Source organism: Delphinus delphis, chromosome 10 (assembly GCF_949987515.2).
Source record: "Delphinus delphis chromosome 10, mDelDel1.2, whole genome shotgun sequence".
NCBI classification, from domain to species: domain Eukaryota; kingdom Metazoa; phylum Chordata; class Mammalia; order Artiodactyla; family Delphinidae; genus Delphinus; species Delphinus delphis.
Window position 1 is genome coordinate 30,633,073 of NC_082692.2, and position 17,017 is coordinate 30,650,089.

The following is a 17,017-nucleotide window of genomic DNA, read 5'->3' on the forward strand; positions in this document are numbered from 1 at the left end:
TTCTTAGACCATGGGAAACACACGCAAATGCTTTTTGACTAAGCTCAGGATTTTTCAATGTATTGTTTTCTTCCTCAGCTCTCGTGGATCTGTTCTGCCTTGTCTATTGTGCCCAGTGGATGAACAGAATTTTTAGTAAAAAATTACAGCGACGGAAAGTCACAGTTATGTAGGGCTTAGCAATTTTGCGGCAAAGGTGAAAAGTGTAATTTGATTTTCTGCTAACTGTGAAGTTCTCCTAATTGTCCCTCATAAAAAGATATGCAGATAGCAAACTTGGCAAAGAAACTATATGAAAGTAGCACTAACTTATTTGGGATAAATTCCTCGCAGGGTCTCTGTAAACTCTATTCCCATTTCCAGTAGGAAGGCAAGCACTTACTTCTGGGTTCCCGGGGTCCATCCACTGTAACTTTAATAGCTCTGTGGTAGGTGGCGACTTGAGGAGGATTTGTGAAGACAGTTATGGTCAAGGTGAAACTCTTGCCTGCAGATAGAAAAGGGTAAAATCAACAGTGAATATAAAAAGACAGTACTGATGACAAAAATAGCAGTACAGATGTCCAAACTGCATTTAAGCATCGCTGAAGAGGGAACAAAACAACAAGGGTCAGGACTCCTTATTCTAATGAGAAACCCTCTGATGGCCACCTCAGGGAGTTGCCAGGCTCACTGAGTGCTAAGATCATCATCTTCACGGCAGTCCTGTGCAAGGAGGCTCCAATTCCAAACAGCGGTTCAGTAGCGAGAGCCGTAATGAAAACAAAAACTGGACCTCTTGAAGAGGGTTCTCTTTCCCTTCAGTTTTCTCCAACATCAGGAACACATCCAAGCAGAAAATTTTAGAAGTCTTTATTTAGGATTAGGTCATGACCCCGTGAGAGAACAATAGTAAATCACTGTTGATTATGCTATTGACTTCACATGGCTTTAGCATTTCATTTGCTTAACTGCACTACAGTGAGAAGATGAAAGAGGAAGGTTCTTATGGGAATCATTTTAACAGGAGCCAGTGTCTCCCGTCCTGGCCTTAATGTGCCTGTGGTATGATGATTTCATCATTACTGGAACAAAGTTTTTTTCCTCCCTGCCCACCCCTTCCTTAACATACATCCTCACTCAGCAGCAATCTTGAAATGACTCCCTGACAGTGACTTATTTTTGGCTAAATATACATGACACCTCCCAATGTAAATATGAATACTTGCTTTTAGAGGAGGGTGTACTTCATCGAAATATTACATCTGATGTTTCAAATTAATGAACTAAAGGTGATGAACAGAGGTTGGGGGGAAGACGGCGCGGGGTGGGGGGGGTGATGGGGGGGGAGTTTAGGAGCAGATTTGGATGTTTGCTTTCTCCAGAAGAAGATACCAGACTCTGTTACCCAGACTCACTGACAGTTGTAATCAGTTAGATTTGCAACGGTTAGTCATGTCAGATAGTCAAAACTGCAAACTGTTACAAGACAGGAAGAGGTGGGCGTGAAGCAGTGACTCAATAAAACATTCAGCAATCTCAGGCCAGAGCATTCATTTAGCCTGCTCCTGGGACAGATCTTTAAAAAGCTCATTTCGTTTTGCTTTGTTTTTTGGTCAGAGACTGTTTTTCCCTTTACTGAAAGCAGAGGCTATGAAATCAAAACACAAATCTTAAACAATATGTAGCAATGCAAAGTTTAATGCAATCTTTTCAAAGCTTAATATGGAACAGGTTATATACAAGGCTTAATGTGGAACAGGTCTTTGGCTGTCAAGTCTAGTGAATGGGTTTTCTTTTCAACCCAGACCACGTAAGTTCCTAAAAAATGTTTAAGACACATATCATTTGTTACTCTGTATATATAGCTTTAAGTCTCTTTGGCTATACTTTGGCCGAGAAAAAAAAAAAATAGGAAAGAGAGAGATGCAGGGGGAGGGGGTACAGGGAAAATGAATATTGATTAGAAACCTATTAAGTGCCAGTCGCTTCATAGACATTATCTCATTTAATACTACCCAGTAAGGTTTATCACCCCCACTTCACAAATGAGGAAACCGAAGCCCAGAGAGAGTATTGGTAATTTAACCACACAACTAATAAGTGGAAAAAATCAGAACCTGAACCCAGGTCTTCCAGACCCTAAAATTAATGCTCTTCCTTTTAACTTTGTCAGAGAACATTTTTAGAAATTAATAGGTAATTTATTGTGACATGTGTCCCAAATAGCTCTATCAGACCAAGAAGCAAATATAAATCCACTAATGTAGTATGTCAGGCAGAATGATGAAATCATCTATTCTTAAAGTGTCACTGATATATCGTATTTCATTATTATATATTGAATGTTACATGGATTTAAGTAATTTAATTGTCTGGTTGGGGAACAGAGGATTTATTATAAACATTAAGACTAACCAGAAGAATAAGGCAGCCAGGAGTCTAAACTAGTCACAGAAAACTGAAAGTCTACAGAAATGGAGATTAGAACATTGAATAGGAGGCCACTGGATTCAGATCAGGACCTTAAAACAATGGGAAGTTCTGGAGGAGTGAATGGGCTGAACCCCTAGATTGAAAGTTAATTTGCATTAAACCGTAAAAAGATCCCTTCTGGGTTGGATCAACCGTCTGTGAGTCAGGATCGCATTTCTAACAGTGGCTTTGAGGGCAGTGCTTGGAAGACACTTGTCATCTGCGGCACAAATCTTCATAAATCAAGGATGTACGCATCTCAATTGTCCTTAATGACCCTAAATAACCTGCTAGAGACACTGCCCATGAGTTTATATAAACCGGTTCTAACAGTATTGCTGTTTGAGACTTTTACAACGCACTTAGGATATTAAAAGGCATCGATGCTTCTCCCAAATTCAGAGGAACACCTTAGGTAGGAACAAAAGCCAAATATAAAATTCACCCTCCAAGATAAAGCATCTAAATGTTCAAAACAGAACCAGTTTTCTATAAAGACCTCTTTTAAAAAGAGGTGGGTTTGGGGGAAAGGAAACAAGTATTTGAGTCCGACGGCAGTCTCCTAAAATCCAATCCTAAGGATCAAGATGTACTTTAACAACTAAAACAAAAACCAAGGAGGTTCCTTCCACTTCTCATTGCCCCTTCAGAAGGAACATGAACGTAACGTTCAAGAAACTTCCACCCAACTAGGTAATTTGTTCTTCCCCCTATAAACAGTGATACATTTCGTAAGTCAAATGTTTATATGTATATTCATGACTTCCTTAAATTAAAAAAAAAATTCCAAATCCCATTGTTTATTACTTTCCATAATAAGCGATAAAAATGCAGGCTCTTAAGGAGCTAGCGCTCATTAGACAACTAATTGTAGCATCCTTGGCTTCATCTAGGAACTAGTTCTGCAGTGTGTCCTCAAGTCATATATTTTCTGAGATACACATAGGAACTGTCATTGAAAGACAATTCCAACCTAGCCCAAGGGGCTGTCAGAAATTGTCGGGAAAGTTAAGATTATAAGCAGGGATTGTATCCTAAATTGACAAGTACTATGCTCTGTACACTGCAGGTGCTTAGAAGTGCTTGTAAATTAAAAGCAACATGCTTGATGTCAAAAGCGAGGAAACACACCAAGAAAACGTAAGGACCAAAGTCACTTTAAATACTTCTGTTTAAAATATAAAGGAGAAAAAAGGAAAAGACAATTTAAAAATATAAGCCACTCCTCACTTAATGCAAGTTTCACCGATGCTCTACTTTTATTCCAAAGTACTTCATAAAAGTTGTGGTCACTGGATAACCCATAATGCCAGAGTAAATAGTGATGTGACTCCCTTATAAATCAAAAACTGCTTTGCAATTTCTGAGAGTTTATATTTCTACCAGTGAAAAAAATTGTACCATTTGAGGAACTTGGTGTTTTTTTATTTTTTAATGCTACTGAAATAGAAAATTTAAATAGCTGGGGGAAAAATACAATGGTAGCAGCACGTTGACCCACGCTTAAAAACCTGAGAGAAATGTAGAAGTGTGAAAATCAAAGAGGAAGCTGGAAAAAGTCTGTTAGAAAGCAGGTCAGGTACACGGGCAGGTTAAAGGGTTTCCTGCCACTGAAGAACTGACCCATTTTTTTTTCAAAGAGTGGTATCTCTTGTCAGTATTCTCTGTCCTTTTTTCCTCTTCATTTCAGCTTGATATTACTGTTTCCTTTCATATAATGTTAATGTCATGATATAAAAATCTATTATTAGTGATAAATCAATTTTTCTTTCTCTCTCCACCCGCTCCCCCCACCCCCAATCTAAGTCTCGAAGACAAGTCTGGACCAATTTCTCCATCCTGCCTCTGGCAGCAAACTGTAGCATTTCAGATCCTCCACCAAGTCCCGGCTGCTTCAAAGGAAAAATCCTACTTTCTTCAGTTAAGATCATAAGAAATATAGGGGGAGGGGGTCAGCTCTGTTTGGACATAATTACACTTCATCAAAAGAAGCTTTCTTCATCTTCCATGCGTGAAAAGTCTGCAAGCAGTTAAGTCTGTCTTTTTTTTTTAAATATAAAAATTGCTATTTGGGAAACCAGCCAAAACTCAGAAAGCCAATATAGTAAAACAGTGCACACCCTTTGTTTCTCTTTGAAGTTTCTTAAATAAATATGTTGAGGGTTTACAAAGTACACTATCACTTTGCCATAGTTTCTACTCAAATTGATCAGAGAAAAGTTATAGAGCATCTATATAATACAAAAGCAAGAAAAATGAAAACACTAGTTTTTATCTGTAAAATGAAGTATAGCGCCCAGTCTTTTAAATACTAAAATGCATTACTCTAGTTCAAAACAAAGTAATATTACATAAGGAGAAAGATGCAACTCAGAGCATACAGGTACATCATCGTGTTCAAATTTTTCTTGATTCTTACTAGAAAAAAGAAATTTTAATTGTACTGTGGACCTGCACCAGTAACTGAGAAAAAAAAATGAATACACACACATACACACTTCACACCTCATCAGTCAACAGTGAGACAGAATGCGTCTTTTTTTTTCTTTTAATGAAAGTGAACTAAACCTGATGCTGAGATAACCCCTTGAGTTTTGATTCTACCAGAGGTTCTGAGCCTCATTTTATTTCAAACCTTTCAGTAACAGTATCTCATTAGCATGCATCATTTTTTTTTAAGTTAAAAAGTACAACTTCTTGGCCCTGTTCCTAGAAAGTACACTAAAACTACTCATCGGAAACAGCCTTGCCTGAACTTCCCTTATCAAGTTTTTACAATGGTAATAGTTTGACATCTGATCCAAACTAAAGGCCAATTATTGGACATGGTTTAAAAATTGATGCTTCTTATTTCCTAATTCAAACCTGGGTTGAAGTCACCCCATAGGTCTTTATAATTTATTTCACCCCAGTCCTAAAGTGGTCTATTTTCTCTCTTCTCATCGAAATACTTAACATGGAAATATTAGATTCAATCAATAAATAAAGGAACATAATGCTTCTAATGAATGACGATTAAAAGTCTCTCTATAGAATAAGTAAATAAAAGCCAAATACTGGTTTTCTCTGAGACTTTTTTAAGAACATTAACCGCATTTATAAAACAGCTATAAAAACCCTAAAAGGGATTATTTTCTGTTTTATGATCTTTTGATGGATTCCTAATAGTTGAATGGGGGTGTGGATGGTGGAAACTCTTAAATAATGTACGAATATTTAGAGTCCTGATCTTTCATCTACACAGTCATACTAACATAAGTAACACCTTATTCACTTATTCGAATGAAAAGCCTTCTGTAAAAAACCATGATTTTTAAATAGGTTCTTATAGAAGTAAATTAAATCCTACAGAGGAAACATATGTGATAAGTGAAGAACATTATGCTTGCTGTCCTTGCTACAACTTCGAGCAAAACTGATATTATCAGGAAATTGATCCAATGCATTCCCTTTTCTTTGCCCTTTGCCACTGAATGTACTGTTACTTGGCTCCTGTAACTCAGAACTTGAACCTCCAACTGTTCCTCCCTCCACCTTATATGCTCACACCCAGTGAAATTAGGAACTGGTTCTTCTGAAAACACTGTTTGAATTTTCAATATCATAAAACAAATGAAAAAGGCCTGAGTACTCACTAAAACACTCAACCTCATCTGGACGTATTTAAAGAAAACCTTTAGTAATTCTATTCGGTAGAAGGTACTGATTTGAATACAGACAGGCCTACATTTCATCAGAGGATCCTAATGTGTTTATTCCATTATCCATATTAAAAATCAGAGACCTACCTCGTCCACTCCGGCCCACAAATCTCAGATCGTTGAACCTTGCTACTTGGTTTTTCATAACAGCAGAGGCATTTCGGAGCTCAGCAGAATAATTTTCATCATTACCCGCCATGACGGTAACCACAGTCCCATCTGGTACCTCTCCGAGGGCTACCACCTACGTAAAACAGGAAACACAGCAACAATAATGGCACATCAGAAAAGCTTAAAAACTGAGACTATAGTCGCATGGTAAATGATGCATCTTATCAGGACTTAGTGCTCTAGTCCCGTAATGGCAGACAGGAATGAGGCATCCGCATATGCGTTCGGATGCCACTTCAAAGAGACCAGTGTTTCAGGGTCCACCCATTCCAAAGGCAGGCAAAAGTTTCCTTCATTTGTTGTTGGATTCTTCACAGAATGCATGTACATTTTTATTAAATCCCCATGTTAAGTTGTCCATAGGAATTATGCCACAGAAGGAAAGCTGATGGCCCATCTGCAGATTGCATCGTACATAGTAAGGCACCGCCTGTCTGCAGCCTGGAGCGCCCTGAGGTGTGGTCTCATCCAGATCACAGGCCAAAAAAAAAAAAAAAAGGAAGTCTGGTCAGCTTTATGGGAGAAGATATTTAGGGGAAACCTTACAGTTACTGACTACAGGGAAGACTAAATGTAGTGTGGTATCCAGAACTACATTTCATCTCCTTACTTTGAGCTAGATATTCAGCTTTCAATCACACTGCAAAGAACTACGGAATGCCCACTCTGCAGTGGGACCCATGGAATATACAAAGCCATCAAGAAGCCTAAAGTCTAGGTACAGGATAAAGATATATAAGAGGCTGAAAATGACCACCGACAAATGACTGGTATAGACAGAAAATACACCCGTAGCCAAACTTCTGTCTTGTCCCATCTGCCATCTTGGAATGACACGCTTGCCTCCTTAATCTTCAACAATTAACCTGCAGCCGATTAACTTGGGCAAGTCAGGATCCAGAATAATCAGTCTTTCAGTCTAATAAACATTTTCACTGCTGCAAGGCATGGATCACACTCCAGGGTCGGCTAACTTGCAAACTGGTGCCTCTGATTAACATGGAGCCCGGAAGGGAAGGCCGGCGCAGAGTCTTTGCTGTCATATATAAAACACACTATTCTCAATCCATGAATTAAGGCCTTGCTCCTTGATAACATCCTTTCTCTCAACTAACTTCCAGGATCCTATAGTATTCAGATGAGTTCCATCTCTTGCTCGTTCGGCTTCCAGATGCCCATGTGGTGACTAAGCCACAGCTCTGGCTACAGTAGCCCCACTACCCTCCAATGACAATATCCATGTGTGCTTGCCTGTCTGGCAAATATTACCCTCATCCTTCTGCTACTCCCTCTTTTGTCAAGATGTCCACAAGGCAAACCAAAGCATTTAATTCCATGCTCCCAATACAATTTGTACGTAACTCTCATTAAAGCAGATTCTTTACAATGCGATGAAACAGACATTATCACTACGCTTTGGAGCTGCATTTCCCTCACCCTTGAACCCTACCCTAGCACCCCTCCACTATACCCTCTGCTCAAGCCAGGGAAACAACCAAACAAACAAACGTGTCAATATTTTTTTCACCCTTACTGTTCTCTTAGGCTGTTCCATTCCTTCTTTAGCACTTTGTTATTCAGTTTAAAACCTTAAAGCCGTCCTTAAATTACAGAAACCACTTCCTGAGCATCCCACTGGACTCAAATGATCCTCATTTCAAAGTATGTATAGGAATGACCCATCTGCTCCTTGATAGGCTAGCCCAAAGCTATGAGACTCCCTCTTAGGAGCCCAGATTATATTAGACTAGAAATTACACAAGGCAAGGGCCTTCATCTGTCTTGTTCACCACTATACACCCAGCTCCCAAAACAGTGCCTGGCACAGAGTAAGTGTTTGATAAATATTTTTGAAATAAATAAATGAAAGAGCTCCACAAAGAGCACCACTTCCCACTGCCAACAGTCCATGAGAGAACCAGTTAAAGGTTGAGTCAGCATCCCCAGCTAGCAGCAATATGCCCTTGCTCCAAACCAGTTTTCTGACAACTTTTTCCATCCCAGAAGAGAGGGACTCATGCCCACTATCCTTTACCCGGAATATACGGTTACTCTATTCAATCTGAGAAGTCTCCCAGGTCAAGGGTAAATCCCTTGAGAACATGACTTCCTTCCTGCATACTTGACCTAGGGCCTCAAGTGGCTGCTGACCACAGGTAACGCTGTACACCCCTGATAGGGGCAATGTACTTTTCAACTTTTTGAATTCACAAGGCCAAAACTGTGCACATTTGAAAAATACTGAAATACTGAAAAAACTGACTGTCTGCCAGTATTCATCTGAATGTTTGACATTTTTTACGCTCAGCATATTGTGTTTTAACACCTGCTGTGAGGCTTTCTGTGTCAAAGTAAATATGGAACCAGTAAGTGCACTAATGAAGGTAGAAAAGTTGTACTGTTTAGAAGAGAATTAATGCACCAAAAATCAAGAGGCCCCACTTCTCCCCCACCTCTGTTACACATCTGCTATGATCTCAAGTAACTTCATCTCCTGAAACTACCGTTTTCCAATATAAATTGGAAATCGTTTTCTTAAAGTCTGTAAAATGTAGAAGATACTATATAAGTATAGAGTACGATTATAATCATGTACTTTTTGTAAGATGAGCAGGCTAACTTCTGTTCCAAGTCAGCTGTGTGCTAAACACAGGCTTTTACTTATAAGCTTCCTTAAAGGGTTCAATTGAATATGTAATTCTTTACTTCATGTCCTGAGATGTTTTTTGGTGTTGTTGAGAGATACAGGAGGACTGCTGATGGGTTTCACTCCAGGCTGGCTAAACTTCATCTAAAAAAAGTGAAGAAATCTGTCCCAATATAAAGATTTTTAAGAGCTCTGGGACATTATTATTTTACTGCATATTTTTAACATAATGGATTTTTTTTAGTTAGAAGAAAAGGAAAATTGATTCAATATGGGAAAATACAAAAGAAAAGATCCCTAAGCGTGAGATACATAAATCCATTTTTCTTTGCTTAAGCAGTATAATTAAATATTAAATATTGGTATGTTTTATGCATTACATTTAATAACAAAACAAATAGGTCATCACAAAATGTGTGAGTCTTCTATGAGGCTTACAACTTGGCCCGGAAAAAAAAAATTGCTAACTAACAAGATATAGTGACAACTTTTCCTGTTATGGCTGAATTCTATTTTAATGGCTAAATATATTGGTTCTTTCTGCTATTCACTCTACCAAAGCAGATTGCCTAATGTTTTTCTGAGGAAAAAAGGGGGGTAAGAAGTAATGTATGTGACTTTATATCAATCAGAAGTGTAATTATATGTCTGAGGGTTTAAACAAAAAGTAGATCTCTGAAGCTAAAAAGTTTCCCTTGGAGATTCTCGACTGTGTTTATCTAAAAGAAAACCAAAAGAATCAAGAAATTTTTACACATTTCATCTGTACCAAACCCAAGCAATGGAAAACACTTTAAGGGGTAGAGAGTAGTCAAAAATCGCCCTTTAACTAGTTAGGAGTTAGCACGCATTAAAATTTGTTTCCACACTACCCAATACAAAAAGTTGTTCTGCAAAGAATAATTTGTGACGAAAACTTGACAGTTACTTTTCTAGGTGCTTTTAACATATAAAATCTACAAATTCAAGAAACTTCATGGGGAAGAGGGAAGTAATTTTGTGTCCTGACATTTCAGAATAGAGAAAGAAGTTCCTTTATTTAGCACACCTCATTATAACTAGCATTTAAATCACATGATACGGAGCTTGTGCAAAATAAAGTAAAAGAATATTTAACTCTAGAAACGCTATTGAAAATTTTTATGAGACTCCCTACGACTAAATCTGTGAGTTACTCTGAAAGAGGAACAACAGAGAATTAACTCAGGCCCTTAAAATTGTTTTTGTGGTCTTATTATATGGAAATTTAAATTGCCTATGACATTTCCACGTACAGAAGTCTAGTCTTCGCTAATCAATTACTCTTACAGACCAATATCACTGGGCACATTGCACTTGCAGCAAAACTGAAATATAATTATTTTTCAAGATAGAATCTTATCAAATCTTTCTTCGGAATACAAAGAGAGGTAAGGGAGTAATTGCAAAAAGGAAAAGTTTTATTTCTATGATAATTATTTAAAGATAACTTTAACTATCAAAAAGTTTCACAAATATTACAGTTACTTCTTAGAATCTAACTTAGAATTTAGAAAAACCTGGTTGAATTGTAGAGAAAAGAGGAAATACAATATAAAATATCATTTCATAATTTTTAAAATACATGTCAAAGAGAAATTTGACGGAAATTACTTCAATTTAAGCCAGAAACTTATGAGCCATGTATCAAGCTGGTTTAGATCATCTAACAATGGATATTCTGGAATTTTGAAAGGATACAAACAGCAATGCCAATGGGGAGAAAATAATGAACGATATTTTACCATGCCTGTTTTCAAATATAAGTTTTCTAAAATTTCTGAGTGTTTATTTTCCATCTAAAATTATTTGTTTCCATTACCTTACCAGTAAGTTTTATATACTCAATCCTAAAATTTTTAACTTTATTTTTATTGCATTTAAAGGCATAACACAAAAACGTGTCTGTCTTTACATAACTTGAGATCTATTACGATTTACATAATTTTGCACAGCAACTCACAGTAGGTTTAGCAAAGTTTTAACAGGTTTAATAACCTGTTTGTTTAGGTAAAATTACATTCAAAAAGACACAAACATAAAATCTGATCATTAAACATGTAAGGAACTACAACTCATTATGTCAAATAGTTATTAGCTGCATACTTGCTTATGAAGAGAAAAATGGCCAATGACGTTGAAAAATTATTTTCAAATAGGAATTGCTCCATCATTTTGAAACCCTACTTATGACAAATACTGAAAGGTATCATTAAACATGCAGAATTAACTATGAGCAATAGATCATATATCTAAAACTGTGTTTTTTTTCTTTAACATTGCCAGAAAAACATATGATACTGGTAAATAGATAGTCCAGCGTTTGCTAACTTAAAACAGTGCAATAGTCTTACACTACTTTTAGCTTTAAAATATACATCTGGACTTAAATTTTCTGCATAGTGTTTCAGCTTGAAACTATTTAAAGCAGCTGAGTTATGAACCCTGAACACCAGGCTTCAGGGTGGAAATGCTGACAGACCCCTAACTTACAAGGGTGCTACTGGATACAGGGCTAACATGTTCTCTCCACTATTTCTACCTGACCATTAACTAATGAGCTGAATTTGCGTATTGCTTTTTCATCACTACAATTACCTAGGACAGAAAGGGCCTAGGATCTTCTAATAGTATGCCTTAACTATTTTAAGCTTTCAGTGAGATACACCTGAGAGAAAGGTTAAAAATATTTATTTCCATTTCCTTGACACCTGGGAGCACTGAACATTTCAAAACTGCAGAACTTTGTTAAAAATATAACGCTAATAAACAGCTTGGTGTATTTTAAAGTATACAAGTTGTTTTTGCACTTTTACATGTCAGAGTATAAATGAATTAACTACTTTCGTATAATCCTAAAACAAGATCAGATGAACAGCTCTAATACATGACATGTCTTAATACAATACATTGCCAATATCATTCTGAAGTGCTGTTTTAAGTTAACGTATCACAACACAGTCTACTGAATGCATTTCTGATTCTCTACCTTGCCGAGCTCAGTGTCACGGACATAAAATATGAGCTCAATAAATATTATATTGATTCGAATACCAGACTTCTCAACAATTAAGTCCTGTGTTAAATATATTTACCTGTCTGCTATCTACCCAACAACACTATAATTTACTGTGTACATAGCTCTAAATATGACAGCCAAATTGCTGTCACCACTTTTAAAACTGAGACTTCTTCATATTACTTCTTCTTTGCACATGTATTTGATTATGTTGCAAGAGTCTAGAAAGTCTACAGCTCACAGGCTTTTATCTTGAAAGTAAGGTAAAAAGAGGTTGTTTTTACTAACATTCAGATGAAAACAAAAAAATTATTGTCAAAATCTGGATGTTCCAAATACCTACACGTGTTTTCAACAGAGACAAAACTTCTATACTGAGTGGCTCTCAGCTGTCGCCCGCTATTTGAATTTTGTTAAACACAGGTAGTGGGGTGGGAAAACATGAAAGTCAAGTTTTTGGTTAACTCAATTTAACTTTCAATTAATATGAATTAAAACATTCAGTTTAATATGGCTGTGTGTTATCTATGGTCTTGTTTACTGGTTAAAAGTAAACAATCTGTAATTAAAAATAAATATGATGAATGGCAGAGAAAGCAATTTATTTTTAAAATAATTTTAAAAGGGTGGTAGTGAGAAAACCTGAAGATAGCCAGATTATCTGAGAATAGCTTTAACTAAATTGTATTCTATCTTTATGCCAAAAACATCCTTTCTATCCAAAATATTAATGCTCAGAATCAATTCAGCACCATATATGTAAGAGCATAGTTCAAGACAGTTATACCTTAAACATGTTTAGCAGGACAAACGGAATGTAGAACATCAGACATCTAAATGACATCTTTTAAAAATGTAGGCACCTATCCTTAATTTTTTCATACCCTAACTTGTGGCACTTTATATATAAAATATCTATTTATTTGTATTATTTGCTGTTTTCATCCAGTGTTTTTTTTGTTTGTTTGTTTGTGTCTTAAGGGTTTGAGGGGGGGCGTGGAAGCAAATTTCCGCTCTCACATAAGGCCAATTAGAAAATTCTGGGCCCTTGAAGGATGAATTGTAAAAGATATCTCTCATGTGAAAATCCGAATTCTACGATTCGCCTATACTCTGAGTTTTTCATATTTCAAGGAAGAAAAGCTTAACCTACAAAATGGGTGGTTTATAAAAGGAGAAATGGGACGGTTAAAACACACACATTTCTTGAGCCAGCTACAAAATGAAACTTGCCCCAGAATGCAACATCCCCTTTCCATAACAATTCGTTCGATTTCTGTTCTGATACAAGACATAGCGAGATAACCAGCTCTAACTGACCTGGACTCCTCTTTCTTTCCACGCCACCCACGCACGGAATCTGAATTGGTGCGCGTGGGGAGGGGGTGGTCAACAACCGGGAACTGCCAGTGGCCCGTGGGAGTTTGGCCCCAGGGTCCACAAGGGAGGAACTGGCAGGATTCCTCTCTTCCCCCCCTCCCCCCAAGGCCTGGCTAACCCTGCTCTCCACAATCCCAGAACCCAGGGGACCCAGGCCCACCTTCGCGGGTTCAGAGGCTAAACAGGGCCGGAAGCATCTTCCTGGGAGCGCTCTCGTCCCTGTCTGGCTCACCGCCCCCTCCATCCCAGGCGCCTAGTCCAGAGAGGGAGCACGGCCCGGGACCCCATCTCCCCAGCAACCTGGGACGCTCCCGGCCCTGCGGGCTCCGCGAGGGGACGAGGGCTGCCCGAGGGATCCCGATTGCCTTACGGAGAGACTCCGGACCCTACACCCTCAACCTGCGGAGCCGCTGCCCGCGACTCCGGCTGCTGAGACCCGCCCTCAAACTAACGGGCCGGGAGGGCGGAGGAGGCCGCGAGGAGCGCGCAGGGCGCTCTCCAGCCCGGGAGTCACTCCCTCGGCGCCCAGGCCACGGGCCCGAGCCTCCCACGACCTCTCAGAAACGGGAGGGACCTTTGGGGTCTGAGTCCTTAAAAGTAAGAATAAGGCGAATCGCACAATATCACCTCAGTTTTCAAGGCGGGCGAGCCGAAGGCATTTCACAGGTTTCCCTTCTCCCTCCCGGGCGCAGCGAGGCGGGGAGCGGGTCCGGGTGGAAGAGTCGGCCGGAGCCCCCGCCCCCTCCACTGGCCCGCGCCGCCTTGCACTTGAGGGTCCGGCGCCGGGGACTCCCGGACTCCCCCGCCTCCGGGCGCGCGGCGACCCCTGCAGCCCCGCCTTCCTCCCGGTAGCGGGAAGGGGCGCGGGTCTGCAGACGGAGAAAACGCCCCCGTCCTGTCTGCCCCTCACTGGCTCCCTGAGTCCCTAGGTTCGCCCGGGACCCTCTCGGATACTGATAATGCGGCCCACGCGCCGCAGCCAGCAGCCGGCACGCGGCGCCCCGCCCCGGGCGCAAACGCCCGGCGCCGGCACCCCACCAACACCGGCCCCCGAGTCCGGGAGGGGCCGGAGCCGCCGAGGCGCAAGCGGGTCAGAGAAGGGGGCGCCGAGACGGGCGGAGGGCGTTCGGTTGGGAAGGGAAGAGCGCGGAATTCAGGGGAGGGGCGGCGCGGCGGCCCGCGGTGCGGGCCCGGCCGGGATGCCGGGGAAGGGGACGCGGGAGTCTCGGGGGAGAACGCCGGGGATCCTCGCTCCTGGGGAGTGGGGGCGGGGTGGAGCACGTCCCGGCGGCGCCGCCGAGAGTGGGCACCTGGGGGCTCCTGGGGGAGGGGAGACCGCTCAGAGGAGTGGGTCGGGAAGTTGGCCGGAAGGCTCCAGGGGTGATGAACGGATAAAGGGGACAAGGGCTGAAGTGGTGGCTACGGGCACAGGTGGGAGAGGGAAGGATCTGCGCGGGGTCACTAAGCCCCGAGCCCGCTGTGGGATCCGGAGGAAGAGGGCCACACGGGGGTCCCTCGGGTCAGAGCCACCGAGGTAGGAGCCTTGGAGGCCGTCCGAGTCAGGGGCCCGGCCCCTGTGGGCTTGGAAACGCCGGCGGGCAGGTCCAGCGGCGCCCGGCCGGGGGCGGGGAGCAGGGGGCGGCCGCAGCTTCTTACCTTGAAGGCCACGGGCAGGGTCTTGTTGCAACGCCAGTGCGAGGGCAGCACGGAGCACAGGAAGTTGGGGCTGTCGGTGCGGACGAGTTCAGCCGGGTGGTCAGCGATGATCTCCACCATGGTGCGGTTGTCGTGCGGCGGCCGCAACCGGGGCACCGCGGCCGCCGCCGCCGCCGCCGCCGCCGCTGCCGCCGCCGCCGCCTCCTGCTGCTGCTGCTGCTGCTGTTGCTGCTGCTGCTGCTGTTGCTGCTGCTGCTGTTGCTGCTGCTGCTGCTGTTGCGCAGCCACCACCGGGCTCACGTCGCTCATCTTGCCGGGCTGCAGGCTGCTGGAGGGGGGGCTGAAGCGCCGGCTGGTGCTCGGATCTACGGGAATACGCATCACAACAGCCACAAGTTAGCGAAGTGGCCGGGGGAGGGGGAGGAGGGTGGAAATGAGGGGCGAGGAGGAGGAAATTGGGGGGGTGGAGGCGAGACGGGGGAAAGGGGCTGGAGGTGATGGGGCTGAGGAGGTGAGAAATCAAGTTCGATGAAGCCGACTGCCGGGCGGAGTCTGACGGGAGCCAGAGGTGGCGGTGCGGAGCAATCGGGTTGGCGGGTGGGGAGACCCGGGAGGCGCAGATCTTGCCGGAGCCTTTGGAACACCCGGGGTGGCAGCTGCGAACGGGCACCGGGATGTGTTTGGCCCGGGGAGGCGGGAGGCTTCAGTTTGCAGCAGCTTGTAGTGGGGTCCCGTGGGGCACCGCGTCCTGGGTGCGCTGGCGCCCCCTCCCAGTTCGAGTCCGGCGGTGGGGCCGAGTGGGTTCAGCAGTCCAGCCCCGAGGCCAGCATCGCCGCGCGCTGCCCGCCACCGCCGCTCCGCGCCGCGCGCTGCTGCCCAGCTGCAGGCGTCCGCGCCGCCGCCCGCCCGCCCGCGCCGCTGCCGCCGCCGCCGCCTCCTCCGCGGCGGCCGCCGCTCCCCCCGCGCCGGCTGCACACTCAGATTCCTCCCGCGGCGGCTGCCAGCCCGGCTCCCCGGCTCGGCTCCTTCCTTTCCCTTCTCCTCTTCTCGCCCTCTCACCGCCACCTCCTCGCATCCACTCTCTCCTGCTCTTTGCAAAGCACCCCTGACCCTTGTGCTTCGAGGTGCCAGGAGGTAAGTCGCGGGCAGCGGATCTCGGGGCAACGGATCTCGAGCCTGCGAATCGCAGCCGCTGCCGCCGCCCGCCGGCCGCGAGAAGGAGCCCCCGGGGCGCCGCGCGCAGCTTCGGAAGCCGAGAGAGGCGGCCCCGGTCTACGGGGATCTCGCCTGGTCGCGTCCTCTTGCTTCTCGCCTCCTCCCCCCAAGACAAGGAACCCCCTCTTGGTCGGAGGAGGTTGAAGCTGAGACGCCAGAGAGCCGCCGGCTGATCTGACTGTCGTTATTTTTCGTTGTAACTTCAGGAGAGGAGGAAGGAAAATTCTTGAGCGTCTGTGCTGACTTCTCAGCTCTCTTCACCCTTCCCCCACCCTACCCCCCCTCCACCTCTGCCGGAGCGGCTCCCGAGGGAAAAAAAGATTTTGCAGGGTTTGGGTGGGGTTTTTTTGTTTTGTTTTGTTTTTGTTTTAGACTTAAGTGACACAAAAAATTGGGATGGAGGGGACACTTGTCAAAATACTTTTCAGAAACTCAAGTGGGTGGCTGGACACTTTTCTTCTATATTCAGACTTGTCGTTCCTAGAGAACAAGGGTGAGTTTTTTAAGGACTGGAAAACTGTCAGCTTGATGATTAAAGTAAGTTGCAAAAACCCTCGCTGGGGGAAAACCCCAGCAGTTTTCCATGAATCTCAATCTTTTATTGTCTATTTTGCATCTAAAACTAGGTCTAATGTCTTAACTTTCTCCCCCACCACTCCCGGGGAAAAAAAATAAAACTACAAAATAAAATATTCAAAATGCTTCAATGGCTATTTATTTATGTATTTATTTCCCAATGTGGGTTTAAAAAGCGAC

The 17,017-nt window shown here is 43.2% G+C and overlaps 1 protein-coding gene across 4 annotated transcripts in view; it reads right to left on the minus strand.

The window, feature by feature from the left end:
* The window catches only part of RUNX2 (RUNX family transcription factor 2), a 208,445-nt gene that overhangs the window by 106,420 nt on the left and 85,008 nt on the right, over nucleotides 1-17,017 (minus strand). For 2 of the 4 annotated variants that reach the window (XM_060021723.1, XM_060021724.1), the window contains exons 2-4: nucleotides 15,047-15,411; nucleotides 6,243-6,399; nucleotides 383-487 (exon numbers count right to left, since the gene is read on the minus strand). In XM_060021723.1, coding sequence (XP_059877706.1) covers nucleotides 383-487; nucleotides 6,243-6,399; nucleotides 15,047-15,411 — 627 coding nt within the window. Of the gene's footprint in view, nucleotides 1-382; nucleotides 488-6,242; nucleotides 6,400-15,046; nucleotides 15,428-17,017 lie in introns of those variants that run through there. The other 2 variants (XM_060021725.1, XM_060021726.1) reach the window with 2 other exon arrangements.